Below are 23,515 nucleotides of genomic sequence, written 5' to 3'. Positions count from 1 at the left end.
TTATTTTATTTGTTTTTTTTTGAAATATTATATGTTGTATGAATTACTAATAGCAAAATTTCTCTCATATTTTGGTAGTCTGTTATTTATTTTATTATTGATATAAAATAACTGCTCTATGAGTGGATGACACGTGAACACAGATCAGTCAATGAAAGAAGTCAAAGTACGACTGAAATAAATAGTTGGGAACCGAACCCATAGATGTCATGGCCTTGGCAATACTTGGGCTCCACACAACCAACCCCCCTACACTACAAGACACATTCCCCAAGTCAAGGAAAGGCCAATCTCCACTTCGTCATGCTCACAGGGATATCCAATTGACACAAGGACTCCGTAACTACTCCTGCAATTGCCCCTCCTTATATCGTAAAGGAGGGACTCAGGTAAAATGTACAATTCACTTCACTTTTACTCAAACTTACTGCTCTCTCTATACTCCTTCTACAAACTTACTGTTGCGAGAGTCTGACTTAGGCATTGGGGAGTCCTCCTTTGGAGTCCGCTCTGGGTCTCTTCAGTGCTTTTCACTTTTTGCAGGTCATCTACGTCATTAATTCAGATTATGACGACAACAATTATTATTATTTTTTTCTTTTAGAAATTAAAAAAGAGAGTCAAATATTGGAACTGTAAAAGGCATAAAAAAATTAATGCACTCATCATAAAATAAGACTGTTCCTAACCTCTTTATCCTTGTTCTTTTAATGACAAGTTTTATAATTAGGGTTAGACATCGTCACTTCTCACTCTTTAGATAGAATGAATAAAGAAAAACAAACAAAGAAGCTAATGTACAGATGTCCTCTTTCACCTTAGCTGATTTTTCTTCATATTCAATTTGTTGGTTTTTAAAAATTTGAGTAGTGCTCATTACCAAATTACATGAAGGTGTTTATGAATATTTCTATGTAAAAAAAATGGGTTGGAAATCTAATTATTGAAATAGTGAAATACCCTTAGATACTACCTCTCATGAAATCGACTGGGTGGATCACTTGATGGTGAGGCAATCATTTTCTAATGGATTTTAGGATACAAGCTTTGATGTAATGGTTTTGTTGACTTTGGGCCTTAATCTACCCTGTAAATATAGAGAAGAATTTTTATTGACTTGAGGCATGTATTAACTTAAGAGAATGTTCTCTATGCCGCAGCGCAGCCTGCTCTCAGGCACATGAGCAGCTTGTGCAGGGGGAAGGTGGTCATTGCGCCCACCCCCATGTGTCTGGGCTTAGTCTGCACTGCGGCACAGAGAACAACACCCCTTAACTCAATTATGAACTTGAAATTTTAGTGTCTATTGTCCATATCAGCCTCTAATCATATGACAAATTTTAATCTAATGTTTACGATGTTGTAAACTAAAACTTTGGAAGAAGGTTGAAAAAATCAATAATTTTATAATAGTTGAGCCATTTGAAAATACAGAGGAAAAATTTTAATAGATGGTGAACAATATGATTGACTTAGATTACAAATATTCATAAAAATTGATACATCACTGGTCTTGACCATGATCTTTCAAACAAATAAACAAAAAAAAAAAAAAAGAGCAAAAATAGTTGTTAACATGGAAGAAAACCATGGCTTGTCCACAAACAAATTCATGGTCGTGTAAGAAAATTTCCAAATGATTTAGGATCGTTTATGTCATGTTTCCATTTGGCTCTATTTCTTCACCAAATTATGACCCTGAAACATAATCCTAGATTAAGATTGTGTTTGGTATACATTCTAGGTCGATTTCACATTCTCAGATAATAAAAATAGTAACAATGTATATTTTTCCCTGGTTTTGTCATTAATGAGGTGCACATCATGTAATGTTATACCTACCTAGCTAGTCTATATAAAATAAAAAACCTTCTACCAAAAATAAATAAATAAAATAGAAAACTTTTTTCCCTTAATTATGTTTTGTTTTGTTTTTTTTTGGGTCTATCCTACTCAAAGGCCCACAGGCCACAGGCCAACTACAAGCTAAGGGAGAAGGCTAAGACAATGCCACAATCTACACTAAGGGGGGGGGGGGGGGGTGCTTTTTTGGCACAAGATGCAATTCAGGAGAATCGATCGCTTGACCTCCCGGGGGGCATGCACTTAACTTGCAATGCCACCAACTAACCGAGCTAGCGGTTGTTTGGATAGGATTCTTTCTTGATTATTGAAGAGGATTAATTTAGTTAGAAGGCATGGTTTCCAAAAACAAATAAAAACTCTCCTAACCCTGGTTTTCATGCAGCGATAGAGAGAGGTGGATCGGCAAGAGATGGCATCGGAATCGGTCAAATCTGATCGTGATTTTCAAAACTTTGTATAACACCCTCCCTTTTTATTGATCTTGAAAATTTTATGATTAACCTTAATGCTTTTGCGTGGCCAAATGAGGGCAAGGTTTTAGGAATCGGATCGGGCAGAATTGGCCGAGGCTGATCTCTTTTCTTCTCGATTCAGCTCGGGCTGAGATGTCTCGGATATGCCGATCTAGGCTGATTCCGTGTTTTTTTAACATAAAGGGATTGTGTTTGACAAAGACTTAGGTGGGGTGGGAAAGTGCTGATATGACACTCTAAAATCCCACTCCAATCTTGTTTTGTTAACTTGGGATGGTGAACTTACAAACTCGAATTCGGCTCTCCTCCAGTCGTGGCGGGAGCTGGAGGATCTATTACCCAGCCAAAACATGGGTGTTTGGTCATTTTACAGGCGGGCCCCACCTATGAAAGGACCAACTCCCCCTATATTGGCTGGGCTAGATCCTCCAGCTCCTGGCTCCCGCCGCTACTGGAGGAAAACCAAGTCCCAAAAACTCAGGGAACAACATTAAATGTTTTGTTTGATGACGTGACACTTGAAAATCTCACCTTTATTTGTGAGACTTTGGTCACTGTTAAGGGGAAAAGTAAAAATTTACAAAAGCTGATCCAGACCGATCTAGGTTGATTCTGTGTTTTTTTTTTTTTTTTTAACATAAAGGGATTGCGTTTGATAGGGACTTAGATGGGCTAGGGAAGTGCTGACATGGCACTTCAAAATCCCACCCCAACCTTGTTTCGTTAACTTGGGATGGTGAACTTACAAAAAACTCGAATTCGACTCTCCTTCAATCGTGGCGAGAGCTGGAGGATCCAACCCAGCCAAAACAGGGGTGTTTGGGTTATTTCACAGGTGGGCTACCACGACTGGTAGAAATCTAGGTCCCAAAAACTCAGGGAACAACATTAGATGTTTTGTTTTTCTAACGTGACACTTGAAAATCGCACCTCTATTTGTGAGACTTTGCATACTGTTCGTGGGAGAAATAACACTTCCACCCCTCTTCCCCAACCTACTATACTGTGAGACCTAGTCCCACAATATTCTCACCCAATCCTCGCGGTCAAGCAACGGGAAAGCACTTTCTCTCAAGTCAAACTGAAGAACTGGAAAGCACGATTGGTTGATGACCTGTCTGAAAATTTTTATTCTATCTCAGGAAAACACAATTTAATATACATTAATCGCATAATTATATGTTTTGGAAAAGAAGGAAGGCCATTAACTACCAATCATCTGTGATAGATCTATTTTTAATACACACACACACACAAGCATGCTACTACGATCTAACATGTCTTCACTGTTTCTTAACATATCTCATGTCTTCTGTAAATTAATCTTTTGTGTCTTTGTTCTTGATTAGAACTCGCATCCTCGATTTAGTATAGAAGGACCACAACAAAAATAAACAAAATGGAAGAGAACTTGTAATGGGAATTGTTTAAAAAAAGGCTTTTCATGGTTATAATCTTCTGTTAAAATTTGTCATTCTGTGTCTCTATGAACTAGATCCATGGCCGAAGCTTGTGAGCTTGGAAATGGGTCTTTCACATTCCATCGTCAGAACTAAATCCAGTGATCAGAATATTAGCATTTGTGTTTTCTTTCAGGAATCTGTCATGAAAAGGGCTTCTGGAGAAAAGTTAGCGTAGCAGAAAAGGGAGATTTGCAGAGTAAGGGAGGGAACAGATTCAAACGATTGCCAGTACGAATTCAAATCTTAAGGAGAAAGGTAAGAGAAAGAAAGTTAGACCCTGGCTTTTCTTTTTGGAATAGTTGGTTCAAATTTTAAAGTATGTTCCCATCACCTTTTTGAGATTACTTTAGGCTGAAATTTTATCTGCAAGTTGAGTAATTTAGTTAAATTATGGAGATGAAAGGAAACCAATGAGAGCCTTTCATCTATAAGAAGAATCAATTTCAAATTGCAAGCTAAATTGTAGGTTCTTCTCAGTTTGAATTTTTCGTCGCTCGTCTTTTTCCCAAGAAAGCAAGCTTTTACAGTTTTGTCATTTTTATCAGCTTCAGATCCTTAAAATTTCCAATTTGATGTTGAATTAGTAATAGCAGGATTCATTGACATCTCTTAGAAACCTAAAATTTTAAGTCCTCCCACATTGAAAATCTGGCCTGTTAGGCTATCTTGCTGACCATTAGCTTATGAGCATTTTGCAGATCTTGATCAAACAAATAGAGGTCCAAACACTTTTAAATGGACAATTACTCGATTCGCAACGAAATTTATGATCTGTGTTACCTTCCATCTTGTTCCACGGATCAGAATGAGCAATCAACAACTGAAACACCTGAGTACTCTCTCACGAGAAGTGATTCGTTCACGTTTGGCCGGACCAACTCTGAAATCTCAACCTTCTCAGACCACTATTATGATGAGAACAACTTTTCTGAAGAAAGCTCGCCTTCACGCTGGCCCAGTTCGAAATCTCTAACCCGTAAAAGGGGTTTCCTCACCAGATCATCAATGAAGAAGAACTCTGGAGTGGAAGATGAGAATGATGATGATCAAGAAGTTACAGATGCAGGTTGGTTGGTTTGTAAGTTCTGTAATAATCCTTCTTTCTAGTCAATACATCCAATGTAACCTGAACACTTCATATAATTCCCCAGATATGGAAATGATGAAGGAAAGGTTTTCAAAGCTTTTGCTGGGGGAAGACATGTCCGGAAGTGGGAAGGGTGTCTGTACAGCAGTTGCAATCTCAAATGCCATGACAAACCTCTACGGTATGTTTCAGGTGGCCATCTCCAGGGACGAAATAGAAAGAGCAGTTCTACACATGGGTCTTTGTTTCAACCTCTTAACCATTAATTCTATGTTTAAATGCAGCTACTGTTTTTGGTCAGAACTTGAGATTAGAACCACTGCCACCTGAGAAGAAGTCCATGTGGAGAAGAGAGATGACCTGTCTTTTATCCATATGTGATTTCATACTTGAATTCCTACCTTCCACCGAAACCTATCCAGATGGGGAGGCTGAGGAGGTGAGAACTTGACAACCATAGCCCATGCTTAAGCACACTAATCAATTTCTCTTTCTTTTATTCGAAGATACTAAATTGTTATCTTTCAGTTGACGATTAATAGACCCAGATCTGATATTTCTATGAACCTTCCGGGACTACAAAAGCTCGACACAATGCTGATGGTAAGAAGATAATGTCATTCTGCCTTGATTTCCACAGTTACTATGCCACAGAAAACTTCTTTTCTTTTTGTAAATGTTAAACTCTGGTCTTTGGAGCAAAAATTATGTGAAGGGTTCTTTCCACAGGAAATCTTGGATAGTTTCACGGAACAGGAATTCAGGTATACAGAGCAGGGAAAGCTTTCTGCAAATGAACTTAATTCTGCATCATCCAGACGGATTATTCATCTGCAAGAGGATAAATGGTGGTTGCCGGTACCATGTATACCTTCAGGAGGCCTCTCTGATGAGTCCAGGAAGCAATTACAACACAAACGTGACAGCACATTTCAAATTCACAAGGCAGCCAAGGCTATCAACAATACCATTCTTGCTGACATGCAAGTCCCAGAAACATACTTGGAAACCCTTCCAAAGGTAAAGTCTCCCTGAATTCCACGGCCAGAAAAGAACAATCAGATTTTAAACCCCCAGTTCTTGTCCTTCTGAGTCTCCTAAGATTCATGTAAAATCAGTTAAATTCAGTTTTCAAATCCATCTTGGCTTACACTAATGTTGATTCTTGTTCCAGAGTGGGAAGAGCAGCGTTGGAGATGAAATTTACCGATATATGTACACCACAGATAAATTCTCCCCTGACTATCTTCTTGATTGCCTGAAAATATCTTCAGAACATGAAGCTCTTGAGATTGCAGACCGGGTGGAAGCTTCAATGTACACATGGAGACGCAAAGCATGCATGAGTCACTCAAAACCCTACTTGGATATGTTCAAAGATTTAAGGGCTGATGGGGATAAGAACTACACACTTGCTACTAGAGCAGAGAGTCTGTTGTTATGCTTAAAGCAGAGGTTCCCAGAACTATCACAGACAACCTTGGATACAAGTAAAATCCATTACAATAGGGTAAGTGTGTACAATCTAGCTCCCTGTCTCTGTGGTCTCTAATTATGTTAAACATGTCAAAGGGCTTCAATGGAGATCATTTCTTGCAGGATGTTGGGCAAGCAATCTTAGAGAGCTACTCAAGAGTATTGGAAGGTCTAGCATTCAATATAGTAACTTGGATAGAGGACGTGATCTCTGCAGACAGGTTAATGAAAAACCAAGATCAGAGGAAACAATGAAGGACTTCAATTCTGAAGTTGAAGTCTGAGTTCAATCTCCAGCTTCAATAGTGTGTATTAAGAAATTTCTCTTCCTATAGGCGCAAAATGGAAAAAGGGAAACACAATTTTGAATGTATAACACTCTCTCCAATGTTAGATTTACGCTCAAATTGTACACTTAACACCCAATAGACAGAGCTCAGAGAATATCAAATAGATTTCAGAGCAAGATCAAGTTCGCAATTACGAGTAAAGTTAAAGTATAACTAGGGTTCCCACTCATAAGGGCAACCTTTTCAGTTTTCAAAGATTGGACATGGAACCAAGTCTGAGCTTGGGTGAGGGTTGATGTGTGGAATTTGGTTTCTTGATGAAACACGATGACCTGAAAGCTTCCAACTGCGTCTGGCATTTCAGGTGATCACCCTTGTTCCCCTCCAAACACTTCTTCAGAGCTTCGACATCGCATGGAGACATGACCTTCTTCGCACCATTTTTGTCCATTTTCTCGTCCATTGCTTCCCAACGCAGAAAATTGAAGAATTTCAACTCCGATAGATAAACCCTGATAGATTTAAAACCATCCACCCCAAATTGAAAACCAAATGAATCTTCATTCTCTAAAATTCGAGCAAATATCTCGCATCTAACAATGTTAAAAAGGAGAGGGGAAAAAACAAAAAATCAGAGATCGAGAATTGGGTGGGAAGAAATTCTTGGACTCACCGATTATCGGAGAGGGAAGGTCACAGAAATTCACGAACTGGTTCTACAAACCCTAGACCATAGGGTTCATAAACGCAGCCTGGATCACCACTGTTTCGCCATTCTGCAACATACATGTCCGGGAGGAAGTTGGTAAGGAATCGATTTCCTGTGGCTCCGTTTGGATGCAATGAAAATGTTAATTTTTAGTCTGAAAAATGAAGCATACAAGAAAATTTAGTACCCACCTGATAAATGAAACTGTGCTGAGAAATAGCAGAACAGTTTTCCCCGAAACTGTAATGAGAAACCGCTTTTGACTCGCTTGGTAAACCTGTTCTGCAAATATTTTCAGAAGACAATTGAAAGGGGATGTAAATCATGAAACTGAGAAGGTTCATGAAGAAAGTAACAACTCTTAAGGGTCCATTTTCACAAGTGTCTTAAGGGTACAATCTCAATAAAAAAAGCCATTGTAGATAATTTAACATAAGTCACCAAACACAGGTTAAGATTCGATTCATATGAGTTACATTTTATTCGGCTCGATTTAGTTCACACAAATGATTTTTAGTATAACATTGAACTGAATGAAATTTATTTTCAAAACAAAGATCGAATTGGAATTTTTCAATCGTTTTAAATAACCAATTTCGGTTCAATTTTCAATTCCAATTCTAAATTGACACCCCTATTTACATTGTCTCATGAGAAACACTATCCCTTTTCTTCTTTTTAATATTTGATCATAAGAAAAATACAAATATTTCCTTGAAAAATAAAATATATTTTGCAGTAAAGATACAAATATTTCTTTTCCCTTCTCTTTTTTTTTTTTTTTTCTGATGAAAAAAAGAAGCAGAATGACTTAAATGCCCATCAAAAACCTATGTAATCGCTTCCCTTGCAAGCAAACGGAACTACATATGCAGTTGTTGGCTTTTGGTTTAGCTGTGACGGTGACGCCAACCTCAGATTTGAGACACAAAATGACTTAAATGCCCATCGAAAACCTATTTAATTGTCGTCGTTTGTCCGCTCCTGAGACCTGAGAGAGCGCCAAAAGACAAGTTTGAAAAGCGGAAAACCCAAACGGCTACTGCCTACTACTTGCCTAAAATTGAATCCACAGAAGAGAGCGGAGAGAGCGTGAATGGGCGAGCGTATTCAAATTATCCATTACTGAGGAGTGAGTGAGGAATAAATCTGGTCGTTTTCCCCTAATTTTTCATTCCTTTCTTACAATTCATTCACAGATCTGATCGGTCCATGGCCTCCTCGACACCGGATTCAGTTCGATCCAAAGTAATTTCGGCCTCCAATTCAGATCAAAGAGTTCGAATCGTAGCAAAAATCAGACCCTTTACCAATCTGGAGATTGAATCCTCTAATGGGTCTCCAAATCCTTGTATTTTTGTTCAAACCCCCGAGCCAGAGTCGTCAGAAAGAGTGACAATCTCCTTCCATGACCAATTAACCAGGTAATCTTCTTCTTCTTCTTCTTCTGCTTCTTAATTACTAAGTTCGTTAAATTCTCCTGAGAGGACTTTGTACCTAGAGATAGGGCGTTAACCCTATTAGTTTCATTTTCTTCTTCTATTAATTGTTTTCACTTTGTGAAAGTGGCGACATAGGATTTCTTATCTAAGAAAAAAAAGCTCTTATTTGGGTCTGCAGTAAGAAAGAGTCCTTCAAATTAGATTACTGCTATGATCAAGATGAGGACGTTGGACAAATTTTCTCAAGAGAGGTAAGGCAGCTCGTTTCAGGGATTTTCCGTGGTTTGAACGCCTCTGTCCTTGTGTATGGCGCTAAGGGTAGTGGAAAGACATACACAATTCAGGTTTGATGTCATTCCTTTTGGAATTTTTCTCTTTATCTGAGGATTATCTTGTTGTCTTCTTTTTCCCTTATAGTTCTGCTGATTTTTGAAGGCACGTTAATATGCAGGGTTCCAATGAAAAACCAGGATTGGCACCAATGGCTTTGGCTGAAATTCTATCTGCATGTGAGGAAACTGGAAGCTCGGTTACAATATCCTGTTACGAGGTATGTCTGGACCATGTATACGATCTCTTGGAACCAAAGGAGGTATCAGTATTCGAAGATACTGGAGGGAGAATTGTGCTGAAGGGTCTGTCTCAGGCAAGTTCGTAATCCATTTTTTAAATATTTTGTTTTTCAAGAAACAACAGTTTGCAAGGATTTTATGGAGACTTCTTTTTATTATTTTTTCACATTGCTTTTGTTTCTGTTTTAAATATTGGTATCTTTTTTATTTTTCAGGTTCCTGTAAAGTCTATTACAGATTTTTACAAATTAAATTTTCATGGATGTACCTCTCGGAAGCCAGCACAGAAGCCCACAACTGATGTTCCATATAGGAGCCACAAGGGCTTGATCATTAGTCTTTTCTCTAATGATAAAAATCCCAATGCTTGCCGTCTGGGAAAGATAAATTTTGTGGATTTGGCAGGTTTGATCTCTTCCCCACAACTTAAGTTACAGCAAGATTTAATGAGTTAGTGTGCCTATAGTATGTTTTAATCTCATTTTTCTGTCACTTCTCATGGCATTATCAGCTCATGAGAGTACCAGGATGGACAAGTCACTGTATGCCCTGCAGAATGTTGTGTATGCTCTGAATGTCAATGAACGGGTTCCATACCGGGAAAGCAAACTCACCCGCATGTTGCAAGACTCTTTTGGGGAACCAAAGCAAAACTTGATTGTTACTTGTTTGGTGAGGCTCTTATTTTTGAGTTTACAAGCATAGTTATCAAGGCTTCGCCTAGGCAAGCGCCTTGCCGCCTTGCTTTTAGACACTCTCCAATGCCATGGTCGCATTGCCCCCTTGATAACTATGTTTACAAGTTGTCTTTTGTTCATCCTTGGATCTAGTTTATAACTTCATACACCTTGGAATGTAGTTCCTACTATTGTTATAAAGTAACTTACCTTTTCTTTTCTTTTTCCCCTGAATGGAGAACCCCTCTTTTTGCCAAGACACCATCAATACAATCAGTTGGGCTTCCAGATCATGCCTTGTTCTCAACCGTATCTGCCCGGATTCTACCAAGAAGACCAAGACTGTAGGAAAATCAATGGTCTTCTGCACTCCAAAATCTGGGAAAACCCAAAACCTTACTGCTTCTACAAAGAAACAGAATAGCTCCAAATTGGAATACTTCGGGAAGAATACCAATGGGGTATCATCAGCAACAAAGGGAAGGTCTGTGAAATTGAAACCCATGGCCTGCTTTTCAGGAAAGAATCATTTCATCTACTTATCCTAATGAAGCACTTTCTTTCTTATTTGTTTTTAGGAAATTGTTTGATAGAGCCAATACTACCTTCAACTCAGAGCAGATGGTGTCCAGCACTTCAGAAGCTGGGAAAACCCAAAACTTCACCGCTTCTACAAAGAAACAGAATAGCTCCAAATTGGAATTCTTCAGGAAGAATGCCAATGGAGTATCATCAGCAACAAAGGGAAGGTCTGTGAAATAGAATCCCATGGCCTGCTTTTCAGGAAAGAATCATTCCACCTACTTATCCTAATAAAGCATTTTATTCTGTATTTGTTTTTAGGAAATTGTTTGATAGAGCCAATCCTACCATCAACTCAGAGCAGGTACTGTCCCATGATATATGCTCATGATGTCTTGCTATGTGTTACAAGAAAGAGATGCACATAGAAAGTTTAAAATACATGATTTCATTATGTTTCTTATTGAAATTATGGATGGGAAAACTTTCCTGTCACTTGAATTGCTCCCACCTTTTGGTGAATTATCTTGACTTATTTTTATGCATGATATGTTTGCTCTATTGATATACCACCCATATTCCCCAAAATGGATTGCATCTTAGCTTAAGTTCATTTTCAATATTAACCAATTGAAGCAGATTCAGATGTTTCCTGATCGGATACATTTTGTAGTTTGTTTAGATTTTTGAATATATCAATCCCATCTTATACATTCCTTCATTGTGGGTATATTCTGTTTCTAACAAAGCTTTTTCCTGGGCATTTTAAACTCTTGTTATCATCATTATACAAAAAATGTTCCATTAGTATTCATGTGGACAACAAACAGTATATGCTCTCACGCGAGGATATATTTATAGCTTACATGGAATTTGAGGCAATTAAAATCCTATGCAGGAAATTTCATTGTCAAGTGTTCCTCATGCAATAGAACCTTTTAGAGTAAATGAGGTAATTTTTCTCATTGTGTGTGTGCAATTAATTTCTCTTCTGGACTTCAAAATCCTAACAAACACATCTAAAATAAATTTGCAATAGTGGGAGCAATCAAATTTACCATTTTCTTGCTCCTAAATGATTTTTACAGAGTGTTCGTAGTTTGCCTGAGGTTAGCATTGGAACTGAATGCGATACAAACGCATTGATTGTAGCAGAAGGTAAGAAGCATGTGGGTGCTTGAAGTTCATAAAATATATGATACATGGTTTCCTAAATTTTTTTTTTTTATATATCAATTATGTTAGAATAGTAGTAAGGGTATAAGAGTATACAGGAACTCCATGTGTTTGTGTCTTTAGCTGTGAAAACCAGCATTGTTAAGGGGGCATACTTGTAATGTTCTACTAGCATATATAAATAGTGATACTGTATGGGTCACTCCAGCACAATCTTTTCTCTCTTCCTTCTCCTCCTCCTTCCTCCTTCAATTGGAATCGGTTCTCCATCTTACTAGTTCTGGTCCTTCCCCAACAGATTAAGAGTAAACTCTTAATTAATTTTAACATTATAGCATAAAACCTTAAGTTTATTATATATGTGGTTCCTAAGTTGATATTGATCTTTCTTCTCTTTTTTTTTTCAATAATTAATTATATTTTCACATGTATCACAGAGAAGGGGAATGATATTATTGATGAAGTTAGCTCCAGCATATGTGTAACAAAAGGTAAGAGGAATCTAGTTCTAGAGATTGATTTGAAGTACATACCATGTGGTTATCATAAAATTCTTATTTTATGTCAATTATGTTAGAATAGTATTAAGGGTATAAGAGTATACATGGAACTTTATATGTTTGTGTCTTTAGTTGTAATATCCAGCATTGTAAAGAGGCATACTGGTAATGTTGAACTCACATACATATATAGTGATACTGTGTGGGTCACTCCAACACAAATCTATTTTCATGTATCTTCTTTTTCTTCTCTCTTTCTTCTCCTTCTTATTCCATCAACTGGAATTGGTTCTCCATCTTACCATTTCTTGTCATTCCCCAAGGTTAAACTCTTAACTAATTATAACATTACAACATGTAAAATAGAGAAAAAAACCGTAAGTTTGTTAAGATACGGGGTTCCTAAGTTGATATTGATCTTTCTTCTCTTTCTTTTCAAAGACAAATTATATTTTCACATGTATCACAGAGAAGGGGAATGATATTATTGATGATGTTGTTAGCTCCAGCATATGTGTAACAGAAGGTAAGAGGAATCTAGTTTCAGAAATTGATTTGAAGTACATGACATGTGGGTTGCTAAGTCTGGTTCTTTTTTCCACCTTCCCTCCCTTTGTTCATCTAATAATAATATTGCAACATGTGATGTAGATAAAGAAAACATAAGTACCAATGAAGATGGATCACCACCATTAAGTGCAAGAATAAGAGAACTGTCAAACTCTTTGAAGGCTCTCTCTTCTTCAACCCCATTGAACATAAAGATGCCATTAGAAGGTTGGAATTCACGCAATAATGAGGTCGGCAAAAATGTAGTGGAACCAAAAACTCCCAAAATCGAGCAAAGTGCGAGATCAAATGATAATTTGGAGATTGCAATAATTGGAACTCCTCGTGAAAAATTTAATTTGTGCAGTTCTGGGCTGAAGGTGATCTCTGCCATTTATTAATTATTCTTTATTTTTTTATTTCACTTATTCATCTATATGAACTTAACCAAGTTTATCTTTCTAATGCAGAACTCCCTCATCCAAGAATTTCTGAAGTTTTTAAATACTGCCAACAAGTAAGTAATACTCCCTGTGAAAGCAAATAGCTCTCAAACTAATGATGAGAATAATTGTGCCTGATTCACATATGCTCTTCCCTTTTCTAAGCTCTTGCAAGTTGCAATCTAATTGGTCACACCATTCAACAGGATAATTTCTATTGTCAGTTTTAAATCTAACGCCTTTAGGTAGCTTTGAAAACTTGGGTAACTGTAAACCCTATTAACACAATATGTAACCAAATTTTCATCATATACAATAAATTCAATACATTGCTCTGCCAGACTAGTTTGAATGGATTCTATTAGCATATGATGTTACATAGTAGCCTACTGTATGGTGGCTGATGTAATCTCAGAAGCTAGTCTACCTTACAAACCTCACAGACTACTGTGATATTACCCCTAAACTGTTTTGAGGTGTAATAGAAATGTTCAAAAAGAAATCTTTAGAATGCATGGGCATAGATAAAGCTACACTGAGCTGTATGAGCATAATATCTGAAGCCCTATGAAGGAGAAATGTATCATGTTTCTATAAGCATTTTTATCACCAGGTGGACTACTTTTCAGCAGTTTCCTTCAAATTTTCATAGAGGCAGCAACGGTAGTAACTTTCACACTGATTATGTCTCCCTCTACTTGGTTATGGTTGGTACTTGGTACCAAGTCCTTGCCACCACAGTGGAAGGTTTCAGTTATGTTTAAACTGTGTTAGATTAAAAAAAAAATGTTCAACATTACTTTGAGATGTTTCATTTATGTGGCAATTCTCCTTTTTGAGGAAACCAATAAATCAACAAGATGTTGCAAGCCATTCATAGGGGTATCAGTTTTTGGGACTAGTACATTGAGTATTAAAGATATGGGCAAGAGATCTCTACTTGGTGGTGTTTCCTACGCCGTCTCACAGGGCACCGTGAGATGATGCTTCTGCCCCTGGGTAGATACCCAGGCGTGCTCACCCATTGGATAGCGTAGGAACCACCAATTAGAGATCTTTTTCTTTTTTGGAATTGGGAGCTTTTATATATATCTTACTGTTTTAAGGGGGGGGGGGGAATAGGGAGGGGGAAAGGTACCAGCCAGGAGACTCGAACTCGAGGCCTCCTGGTGAGCATTAGAGATCTTTTTCCTTAAAGATATAATGAACTTTATGCCTCCCTCTGGAGGACATAATGAGATGAGTCTTATAGTTTCTCTCTTCCATCTGGGTTTAATTTCTTTGGCTATACTCCTAATTGGAATATAAAGCCATAGACACAATCATTGTTTTTTTAAAGTTTGAGCTCCATGTTGATTTAATGTGAACTCTCATTGTTTCTTATTGTTCTTGGCACAGGGAAGAATTAAAAGGAATGAAGGTAAAGTCCACTTTTAATGTTTTAGTTTTCATTTTCTACACTTTTTGCAATTTCTGATTCTTATGTGTTTATGTGATATTGCTTAGGGAATTGGAGAGAAAAGAGCTAATTATATACTTGAACTTCGTAACGAATCTCCAGAGCCCTTTAAAGATGTAACCAATTCTTTCTTTTTTTTAAAAACATAAGACTTCGTAGAACATTTCTTTTTATTCTTTGTCCTGTTTGAGATATTAAGATGAGATTTACAATGGTTTGCAGTTGAGTGATCTGAAAGACATTGGCCTTGCAATGAAGCAGGTAGACTCTCTCTCATGGTTTGCAGTTAATCAAGGATATGTTTTATATGGGGCGCTGTTCTCTGTGCAGCAGCGCAGCCTGCGCCCAGGCACATGGGGGTGGGCGCAATGACCACCCTGCCCCCCTGCCCCCCTGCACAGGCTGCTGCCTGGGCGTAGGCTGCACTGCCGCACAGAGAACATTCTATATTTTGTGGAGCAAATTGTTTCAACTATGGTAACCTTTATACAGATAAATGAGATGATGAGAAAGATCGCTGGTGGACTCTTCAATTAGCTTGATTTTGTGCAAGGAATCCCATCTACATGCTCGGATTTCTTATTATTTGGTACTTGAAGAATATGAAACATTGGCAACTTGGAGTTGCCTTTGTTCCCTGTTTTTTCTTTCCTGTGTTGGAGGTGTGTATGACTTTACAAGCTACCTGGAGCTTAGAAACTTTGCCATCAACCATACATGTATAAATGTGTTCTACCTTGAAATGGAGAGTGGTTTTCTTATTTTTCTCTTCATTACTGTGATCATGCTTTGGCTGTCATAAACCCTGCACACTGACCCCTTCACATGAAACTGAAGAAATGACATATGCAAGTATTTTGCTATTTAAAAGTTGGAAAAAAAAATCTCTACTTGGTCAAAAAATGGTGATGTTTTCGTACTCCCCCTCTCACAAGGCACCATGAGATGACGCCCCTACCCCCTGGGTAGATAGCCAGGCGTGCTCACCCATTGGCTCAGATGCTTGTATAGAGACCATGCGACCAAGTAGAGATCTCTTGCCCTTAAAAATTATAATGCCAACGGTGCTTTCTTTTAAAGAATTTCTGGTGATTACATCCTTTCAAGAATCGAGAATTGGATTGAGGAATCGGCTGCGGTCAATCCTGATTTTGGTCGATCTTATACGATTGATTTTAGGGTTCTTGGGATTGATTCCGCCTGATTCTTTAGGAATTGCCAAAATCAGATGAAATCTGCCTTAACCCTAGATTTGAAAGGGAATAAACTGAGCCAGATCAACTGAATGTGTGATCAAACATCAATGGGTTTCTAAACTTGGCTTCATCACCAACTTGCCAAGTGACCACCCCACTTTTGAGTCTTCTTAGCTCATCTTAGCATAATTATCACCTCCAATTCCTGTAATGGGGGGAGTGGAACCCACCTTGGGCAGTGGTTTCTGGCACTGGGTAGGGTGGTTATTTCCACCCCTCAATTGGAGGAATTGAAAAGGGCAGCGAATTGGAGGGGATAACGATTCCTCATCTTACTGCCCAAGTATCAACCCAAAACAAATAGGGACCAGGGGCCACTTTCTACTTTAAATCTAAGATGCAGGATGACATTGCCCACGAAGCAATTCACTTGCAAATTACACATACCACAAACAATTCACTTGCAAACAAATAGGGACTCCTAGAAACTGTATTTCCCTGAACTGGTTTCTTTACCTTCCCCATATAACATACCACATTACCTTGTTTTCTTTGAACTACCAAAGGGTGAATTGTTCTAGTCGTCCATTCCATCCAACTCAATCTAATACCTAAGGCCCTCCTTGATATGATTTCAAATTTAATTTGAGATTGATTTTATAAAATAAATCAACAAAAAAAAATAAAAATTTCTGTCAAGAAATTGAAATTGTTAATCTCTCACTCAATTCCCTAAGAATCTCAATCGTCTCATCAAGTGTTGAATCTCTGTCATGTATAATCTTCCTTGCTCTTCTCAGCTCTTCCAGAGCAGGCATTCTCTTCAGTGCTCTTTGCCCATACAGAATTGATGCGCTTGGCCCTTCACCTCCAACCTATTATAACTTTTTCACTTGCCGGCCTCTCTCAGGGCTTTCCTCACGGCCAAGACATCCCTGCAACTCTTAGCAGAAGCATTGATAGTAGCAAGACAAGGGCAGAGTCCTGCATTGTCAGATCAAAGCATACAAGTGCAGTGCTCCAACCTAGACTTCATTTCTACTTATTCACCATCAACTCAAAGAATTTAATTCCCTTGTTATTCAATCCTCGGTGACTACAAGCACAGAGTAAACTCCGAAAGGTATCATCATTTGGCTCTAATACTACCTTCTCCATCTGCTCGAACAACCAGATCGCTTTCAGGCCCTGGCCATGGAACCCAGAAGCTGCAATCTTTGAGCTCCATAAAACAACATCCACCTCTTCCCATTCCGAGAAGCCCTTAGAGAGTCTTCAAGCCATGCTGATGACCAAAGAAAGGAGCTGCTTGGCTAAGGAAAGTGTCTGCAAGATAATGTATCCTTGTAAGAGGTGAGAAAACAGAGAAGGGTCTGATGATCTCATCTCAGGAGTTGGCACGAATTATAGTAGCAACAGTTGTACAGTGAAGCTGAGAATAGTGTCGTAGAGACTACTATTAACAAGTAATGATAAACAAAAGTACCTTCAGAGAGGCCAACCCATGAATTTTTATCTGCTCCATTTCCTGCTTGATCCATTTCCCCAAGTTCCTCTAATAGAGGGGAGTGGACCTCACCCGGACAGTGTGTTTAACCAGGGGTAGGGTGGTCATTTCCACCCCCTCTATTAGAGGAACTTAGGGAGATGGACCTGCCCAGGAAATGGAGCAGATATAGGTCCGCTAACCCATCCATTTTTTTTTCTTTATGGAAAGGAAAATTATATTGAAGCCAGGAAGATTACAACCCATCCATTTGATTCCTCATTCTGCTTCCTTGATACTTCTGTTCCTCACAATCTCTGAGGCTTGTCATTCTGTTTACTCTGCACTTCCCTGGTTCTCGTTGTCTCTCCTGTCTGAATTAGAGAACTGGCATCAGATCAGGGAATTCTGCTCCCCAGTACTCTCCCTTCCACCCTTCCGTCCTGCCCCTCTCTGAATCGGAACATTAAAGGTGAAACAGCTGCCCCACTGCCCTGTCTTCCTTTGACTTCCCACCACCATCAAAGTTGAAATAACTCCTAAACTATTTCAAAATTTCTGTTCAAATTGATTTCAATTTTTCAGCAATAAGACGCAACAATCATACCAAAAAACAAATTTCCCCAAATTAAAATCATTCCCTGAAATAATTTTAGAAATCATACCAAAGAGAGCATAAGGCTGCGTTTGGTTGTGTAAATCGACCGAACATCATTTTGTTGGACCATGATTCTGAATTCTTTAAACCGTTTGGTATCCTAATTCCAACGGACGACAAGAATTACGTAATTCTACATTTTACACTATATTAGATCATTCATCTGAGTTCACCTTTATAGGAGAACTCAGATTTGGATTACAAATTACAGCCTAGGTATAAATAGGATAATCCAAGAGGATCATACCTATGTACCCTAAATCGAAAAACTTGGCTATCGTGACTTGCGCTCTCTCGCGACTGAGAAGAGAAGGGTGAACAGGAGTGTCTCGCGAAGGGAAGAAGAGAGCAAGATCAGATCTCACTCTCAAACTCTATACCTCCCTCTCTGCTACCGTTCGAAAGAACAGGAGTGTCTCGCGATTCTCTCGCTCCCTGGGTATGTCGTTCCTAGATCTCATTCTTCTTTTCATCTCTCTTTGTCGGATTCTGTCGCTCCCTCTCTGATATTTCATACCCATTTTGCATCTGTGCTCTCTCTTTCTCTCTCGCTCTCTGTCCTAGAACATGGAGTTTGCAGTTTGTATTTTTTGTTTTTTAGGGTTTTAGTTCTAATTTGGGTGTTCTTCTTTCAGGTGTAAACCGAAGATTTGTCTAGGGTTCCTGTCCAGGTGAGTTTTTACACCTGGAATTTTTATTTAGTCTTTAATTCGTTTCTACCTTTGTACATCCAATCTTAAGTGGCAGTCTACAACAGTTTGAACCAAAATATGCTAAAAATTCAAAAAACATGTGATTTTTTCCCCTTCGGCTATCATACCTGCCATTCAATGCTTTCACAACCAACAAACAACTCCTTCATGAGATGGATGTGCTCTCCTTCATTCAAACGTACATGTTCCCATTGACGAAAAATAGATTGTAGTTTATCAATCTGAACAAGAAAAATGCAGAACAGTTAGACACATTCAAAAAAATAATTAAAAAAACAAAACAAACAGTAGGACCACCTTCCCCTAAACACACGCCAACAACACAAACAGAGAGAGGGAGAATGACCTCCATTGAGCCAAATGACCAAATGTTTGGATTCTGGGAGATGAACAGCTTCAGTGAGCCAATAGAAGAGAGCTCTGCCAGAGACTTTATTAACAGAGACATAGGCAGAGTACTCTATTTTACACATACCCATGCCCATGGCCATAGAAGTCCAAGACTCCCAAGTAGTATTAGTAGAAAAAGACCAGACGAAGAAGCAAAAGTGAGTGATGGGTATACACCACCAACCAGCCCAGATGCAAACTAGTAGTAGCCGAGTCTGTCTTAGTGTAAAATGCTCTATTTTCGATTAAATAAATAGCACATAGGGAGAGAGAGAGTTTGGGGTATTTTCAAATTTTTTTTTTAAATTATAAATAGAATTTCTCTTTATTTCTTTTAATGGTGAAAAGGGTCACATGGTCTCCCCACCCCACGCCCTTGTTTCAGTCCTTGAATCCTCCATTAATTCCTCTTATATTTATTTGCTTGTGGATTTGACTACCTTGCCCCTGGCTATCTAAGGGAACTAATCTCTCTCTCTCTCTCTCTCTCTCTCTCTCTCTCTCTCTCTCTCTTTGTACTGTTTTAGTTCACCTGAGTTGTATTCTGTAATTGCATAGATTGATGCTTCGGTACCCATGCCCTCATGCTTCTGTAACTTCCAGTCCAAGTGGTTATTGTAGGCATAAATCTGTCAAAATCAGGTCCAAATACTTGTCCATTTAGTGTTTATTCAGTATTTTTTCCTGACTTTTTTTTAGGGTACTTGGAATGCTTTTACCGGAGTTGCTAAAATTGCAAGCGAATTAGAAATTTATTAGATTTGAGTTTCGGGTCGAAAATTAGAAAGCAAGTCTTTTAGTAACTTTCTTGGATTCAGTTACTTTCTATATTCTTTTCTTCTACCTCATCTCCCCCCCCCCCCCTCCCATACACACACAAAAAAAAAGTGTCATTGGGAGGAGGTTACTAAATCCAAAAACTTTGAAAGCCAATTCGAAGGGGAGTGAGGGGACAAAGGGATGATAGTGTATTGAGATAACTGTTAAGGAGTTGAAGTGGAGTTGATCCTTCTCTTTTGCTGCTTGTGGTTGCTGGATCAATAGTTGTAACTTCTTTACACTGTGAGGCCCTGCATTGGGTTGCTGGATCAATAGTTGTAACTCATAACTTACTACTGTCATATTGCTAGTGTTTTTTGCTCTTTAAATGATTTCTATTCCATAGGTCTAAGTTGTTGGAGACCCAAACATATTTGAGGAGAAACATAATTGCAGAATCACTTAATCCCCCACATAATATTGTCTATTTATTTTATTTTTTCAATTACTTATCTTTGAATGAAATTTCTCCATGAAAATTAGAAGAAACAAGTAAACAAAGGGAAAAAAAGTGCTTGAACTTGAGTAATCCAGGAAGGAATAGGAAAATATTCTTCATGTAGATTAATGGGCATTCTCATTTTCCTCTCTTAAACTTCTGTTTCCAGTGATATTTCTTGTATGGCTGTATTGCTCTGGATTTCAGAACCTCAAATGTACATTGATTGTCTAACAAAAAAAATGTACATCGATTGGGAAACAAGTAGCCATTTCATGATTGAATCTGTGAATTGGAAATTCAGAAAGTAAATTCTAATGCAATGAAACAGTTTTCCTTGGGGATGGGCATCTGTAAAATTATTTGATTCGGACAGTTTTCCCAAACTATTTAACCATTGTCTTAGATGTACTCCAGCTTGTTTTCTTTCAGCTATTACTTTTATGATTGAGATGTAGTATCGTTATTGGAAGTTCTAGAAATATCTATATTTGGTTTTATCTGCAATCAATGTAGTTTAGGCATGGATTCTTTTTATAAAAACCTTAGTTATTGGAACATTTAGAAAGTGAGGAATGCTAGACTTTTTTCAGTTTGTGGTAGATCCATCCATAATGTGATAAAGAAGATTTTCATCAAGTTACTTTGATGGCTAGATTCCTCTAAAATTCTGAGTCCCAATTGATTCCACCTTGAGAGGCTTATAGGAAGCCATTATTATTATGTATAATAATAATGGGAGAATCTTAGGAAACTCTAGTTAATAGCATAAGGGATAGATCTCCAAGTATAGGATACCTCTTCTAAAACTCAGATTGAGAGTTCAACCAATCTAATTAGATAAATAGGGGAGAGGCCACAATCTTGACAAATTTTGTCAAAGAGGCAGGCTGGCCTGCTTTTATTAGATATAGCAATCAATTTTATGAAGATTGTTTTTTACTTATTTCTTCTTTTGTATATTTTTCTTGTTACATCAAGTATGCACATTGCTTTTTATTAACGATTTTGTTTTTTTTTTTTTTTTGTAATTCAAGAATATTTAAGAGATAGGTGAAAGAGAGTAATCATCTTAGCTTATAAATGGATTATGATCGAGATACTGATGATGACATGAAAATAGAGAGTGATAGTGACGGTGAGATTGACAAGAAAACCATCCAGACAGTAATCATCTTGGCGGCTACTGCTATTGCAATAGCAGTGGAGAAGTATTCAAAAATGTTCCTTCATAAAGAGCCTTACCGTATTCAGAGACTCCGTGGCATTACTGAGACACAACTAATTATTGATGGTTCAGAGAGGACGTGTCGAAACTTGATAAGATTGAGCAAGAGGGCTTTTTATAGCTTATGTGACATGCTGCAACAAAGGGGTTTACTGTATGACAACAAATTAGTGCAAGTAGAGGAACAAGTGGTGATATTTTTACACACAGTTGGCCATAATGTTAAAAACCGAGTAGTTTCACATATGTTTGGCCATTCTGGGGAGACTATAAGTCGATACTTTAACAAGGTATTGGATGGAATAATGAAATTGTACCCACTACAGCTCAAGCCTCCAAGTACAACAACGCATCAGCGAATCACAAGTAACGATAGTAGATTCTATCCATACTTCAAGGACTGCGTTGGAGCCATAGATGGTTCACATATCCCAGCATGGGTTCAAGTAGAACAACATCGTTCAATTCATGATAGGCATGGATGTATATCCCAAAACATCCGCGCTGCATGCGATTTTGACAAGAAGTTTACATATATACTTGCTGGCTGGGCAGGATCGGCATCAGATTCTCGAATATTGGATAATGCCATACACAGGGTAGGAGAAGGAAGGTTAGTGGTACCTGAAGGCAAATTCTATCTTGTTGATGCTGGGTTTCCTAATCAGAAAGGATTCTTGAGACCATTGCGTTTTTTTTAATCATGTGAAAGAGTGGAAAAACTCTAATTTGGGGCCGCAAGATATGAAGGAGTTGTTTAATTTACGACATGCCTCTTTGAGTAATTGCATTGAATGTGCGTTTGGTCTCTTGAAGAAAAGATTTAAGATATTGAAAAATCAGGCTGAATATCCTTTTAAGACACAAGTCAAGATTGTGAATGCCTGTGTTCTTCTTCATAATTTGTGTTTGACTATAAATAGTTATGAGGAAGATGAGTCAATTTTCGAAGCTGAGGAAGAAGAAGAATCTACTTCCAACAGTGCTAGCATAACAGAAGAAACAGATGTGGAATCTGAGGATGATGACAATGTTGTTCAAGATACTGGTAATGTGGAATGGGATAAATTTCGAGAAGGCATGGCTGACAACATGTGGGGCAGCTGGATGGGAGGCGGTGTAGATGATGATGATATGTATAATGACCTCAATGGTTTTGATGATGTGAATGATTCAGATTGAGTTATCTCAATTTCTTTGGAACTCAAATGTTTGAATATGTTTGTAATTTGCTTTTGCGTAGTCTACTTTGAACAAGTTTGAATATGGACATTTTGTATGATGTGGATGTGTTTAGATTGAGTTATCTCAATCTTTTTAGAAACAATATGTTTTGATGTACAATGCCCATTATTTTGTGCTTGTGCTACGCATATGCGTATTTTACATTAAACTAGTTTGAACAAGTTTTGTTTGGTTATTGTGATTACCATATTGTTTTGTATGTCAATATGGTATGTTGCACTTGTATGCATTATTAATTTACACTTTTTAGTATTTCTCTTATATGTACAATAGTTTTTTCATCAGTCAAGCACAACAGATTTAATGGCTACAGAGGAAGATTCCAAGAAGTCATGTGATATTGCAACATGGTCCAGTGAAGTCTCTTACTTCATGATGGAACGTCTCATAGAACAGCATAAAAGTGGAAAAACTGGAGACAATGGTTTGAGGAGGGAACAGTGGTAGGAGATAGCAAATGCCATAAAAATTAAGCATGGCATGGTATATGACTGAGAACAAACTCGGAATCATTATAGAGTTTGGAAAGCAAGGGTGAAATCTTTGTGTGACTTACAAAAAAATAGTGGGATGGGCTGGAATCCAGTGGAGCTGAGGTTCGAAGCACCACAACACGTGTGGAATGAGTTCAAAGTAA

General features: G+C 38.0%; 2 protein-coding genes and 3 long non-coding RNA genes across 6 annotated transcripts; 2 read left to right on the top strand and 3 right to left on the bottom strand.

Annotated features, from left to right (window-relative positions):
- Positions 1 to 3,534: 3,534 nt before the first annotated feature.
- Positions 3,535 to 19,790, bottom strand: LOC122646248. Its single transcript, XR_006330576.1, has 3 exons — positions 19,680 to 19,790; positions 6,043 to 6,053; positions 3,535 to 3,547 (listed from the first exon to the last, which is right to left on the bottom strand). It is a non-coding gene; the product is annotated as an uncharacterized LOC122646248 (long non-coding RNA).
- LOC122646227 (rop guanine nucleotide exchange factor 3-like) lies at positions 4,490 to 6,862 on the top strand. Its single transcript, XM_043839733.1, has 7 exons — positions 4,490 to 4,868; positions 4,954 to 5,070; positions 5,174 to 5,328; positions 5,418 to 5,492; positions 5,619 to 5,909; positions 6,064 to 6,399; positions 6,489 to 6,862. Exons 1-7 carry the CDS (start codon positions 4,538 to 4,540, stop codon positions 6,618 to 6,620), a joined length of 1,437 nt encoding a protein of 478 aa, XP_043695668.1. The 5' UTR covers positions 4,490 to 4,537; the 3' UTR covers positions 6,621 to 6,862.
- On the bottom strand, positions 7,111 to 7,461 carry LOC122646235. The gene is made up of 2 exons (XR_006330574.1): positions 7,329 to 7,461; positions 7,111 to 7,167 (listed from the first exon to the last, which is right to left on the bottom strand). It is a non-coding gene; the product is annotated as an uncharacterized LOC122646235 (long non-coding RNA).
- On the top strand, positions 8,541 to 15,361 carry LOC122646215 (kinesin-like protein KIN-10C). Of its 2 annotated transcripts, none has more exons than XM_043839726.1 (17): positions 8,541 to 8,788; positions 8,985 to 9,150; positions 9,258 to 9,452; positions 9,594 to 9,783; positions 9,890 to 10,050; positions 10,295 to 10,539; positions 10,634 to 10,804; positions 10,899 to 10,941; positions 11,476 to 11,529; positions 11,666 to 11,735; positions 12,191 to 12,244; positions 12,905 to 13,182; positions 13,273 to 13,319; positions 14,644 to 14,665; positions 14,752 to 14,820; positions 14,927 to 14,965; positions 15,197 to 15,361. In XM_043839726.1, the coding sequence occupies exons 1-17, from the start codon at positions 8,577 to 8,579 to the stop codon at positions 15,239 to 15,241; spliced, it is 2,061 nt and encodes a 686-aa protein (XP_043695661.1). In that variant the 5' UTR covers positions 8,541 to 8,576; the 3' UTR covers positions 15,242 to 15,361. The 2 variants fall into 2 exon arrangements, with proteins under 2 accessions (XP_043695661.1, XP_043695653.1); XM_043839718.1 differs by having other exon boundaries at positions 12,896 to 13,182.
- On the bottom strand, positions 16,095 to 18,973 carry LOC122646243. The gene is made up of 3 exons (XR_006330575.1): positions 18,865 to 18,973; positions 17,137 to 17,142; positions 16,095 to 16,105 (listed from the first exon to the last, which is right to left on the bottom strand). It is a non-coding gene; the product is annotated as an uncharacterized LOC122646243 (long non-coding RNA).
- Positions 19,791 to 23,515: the final 3,725 nt, after the last annotated feature.

The sequence above is a fragment of the Telopea speciosissima genome, chromosome 1 (genome assembly GCF_018873765.1).
Source record: "Telopea speciosissima isolate NSW1024214 ecotype Mountain lineage chromosome 1, Tspe_v1, whole genome shotgun sequence".
In the NCBI taxonomy this organism is placed as follows: Eukaryota; Viridiplantae; Streptophyta; class Magnoliopsida; order Proteales; family Proteaceae; genus Telopea; species Telopea speciosissima.
Note: the sequence above shows the minus strand (reverse complement) of the source record. Positions and strands in the feature narration are given on the sequence as shown.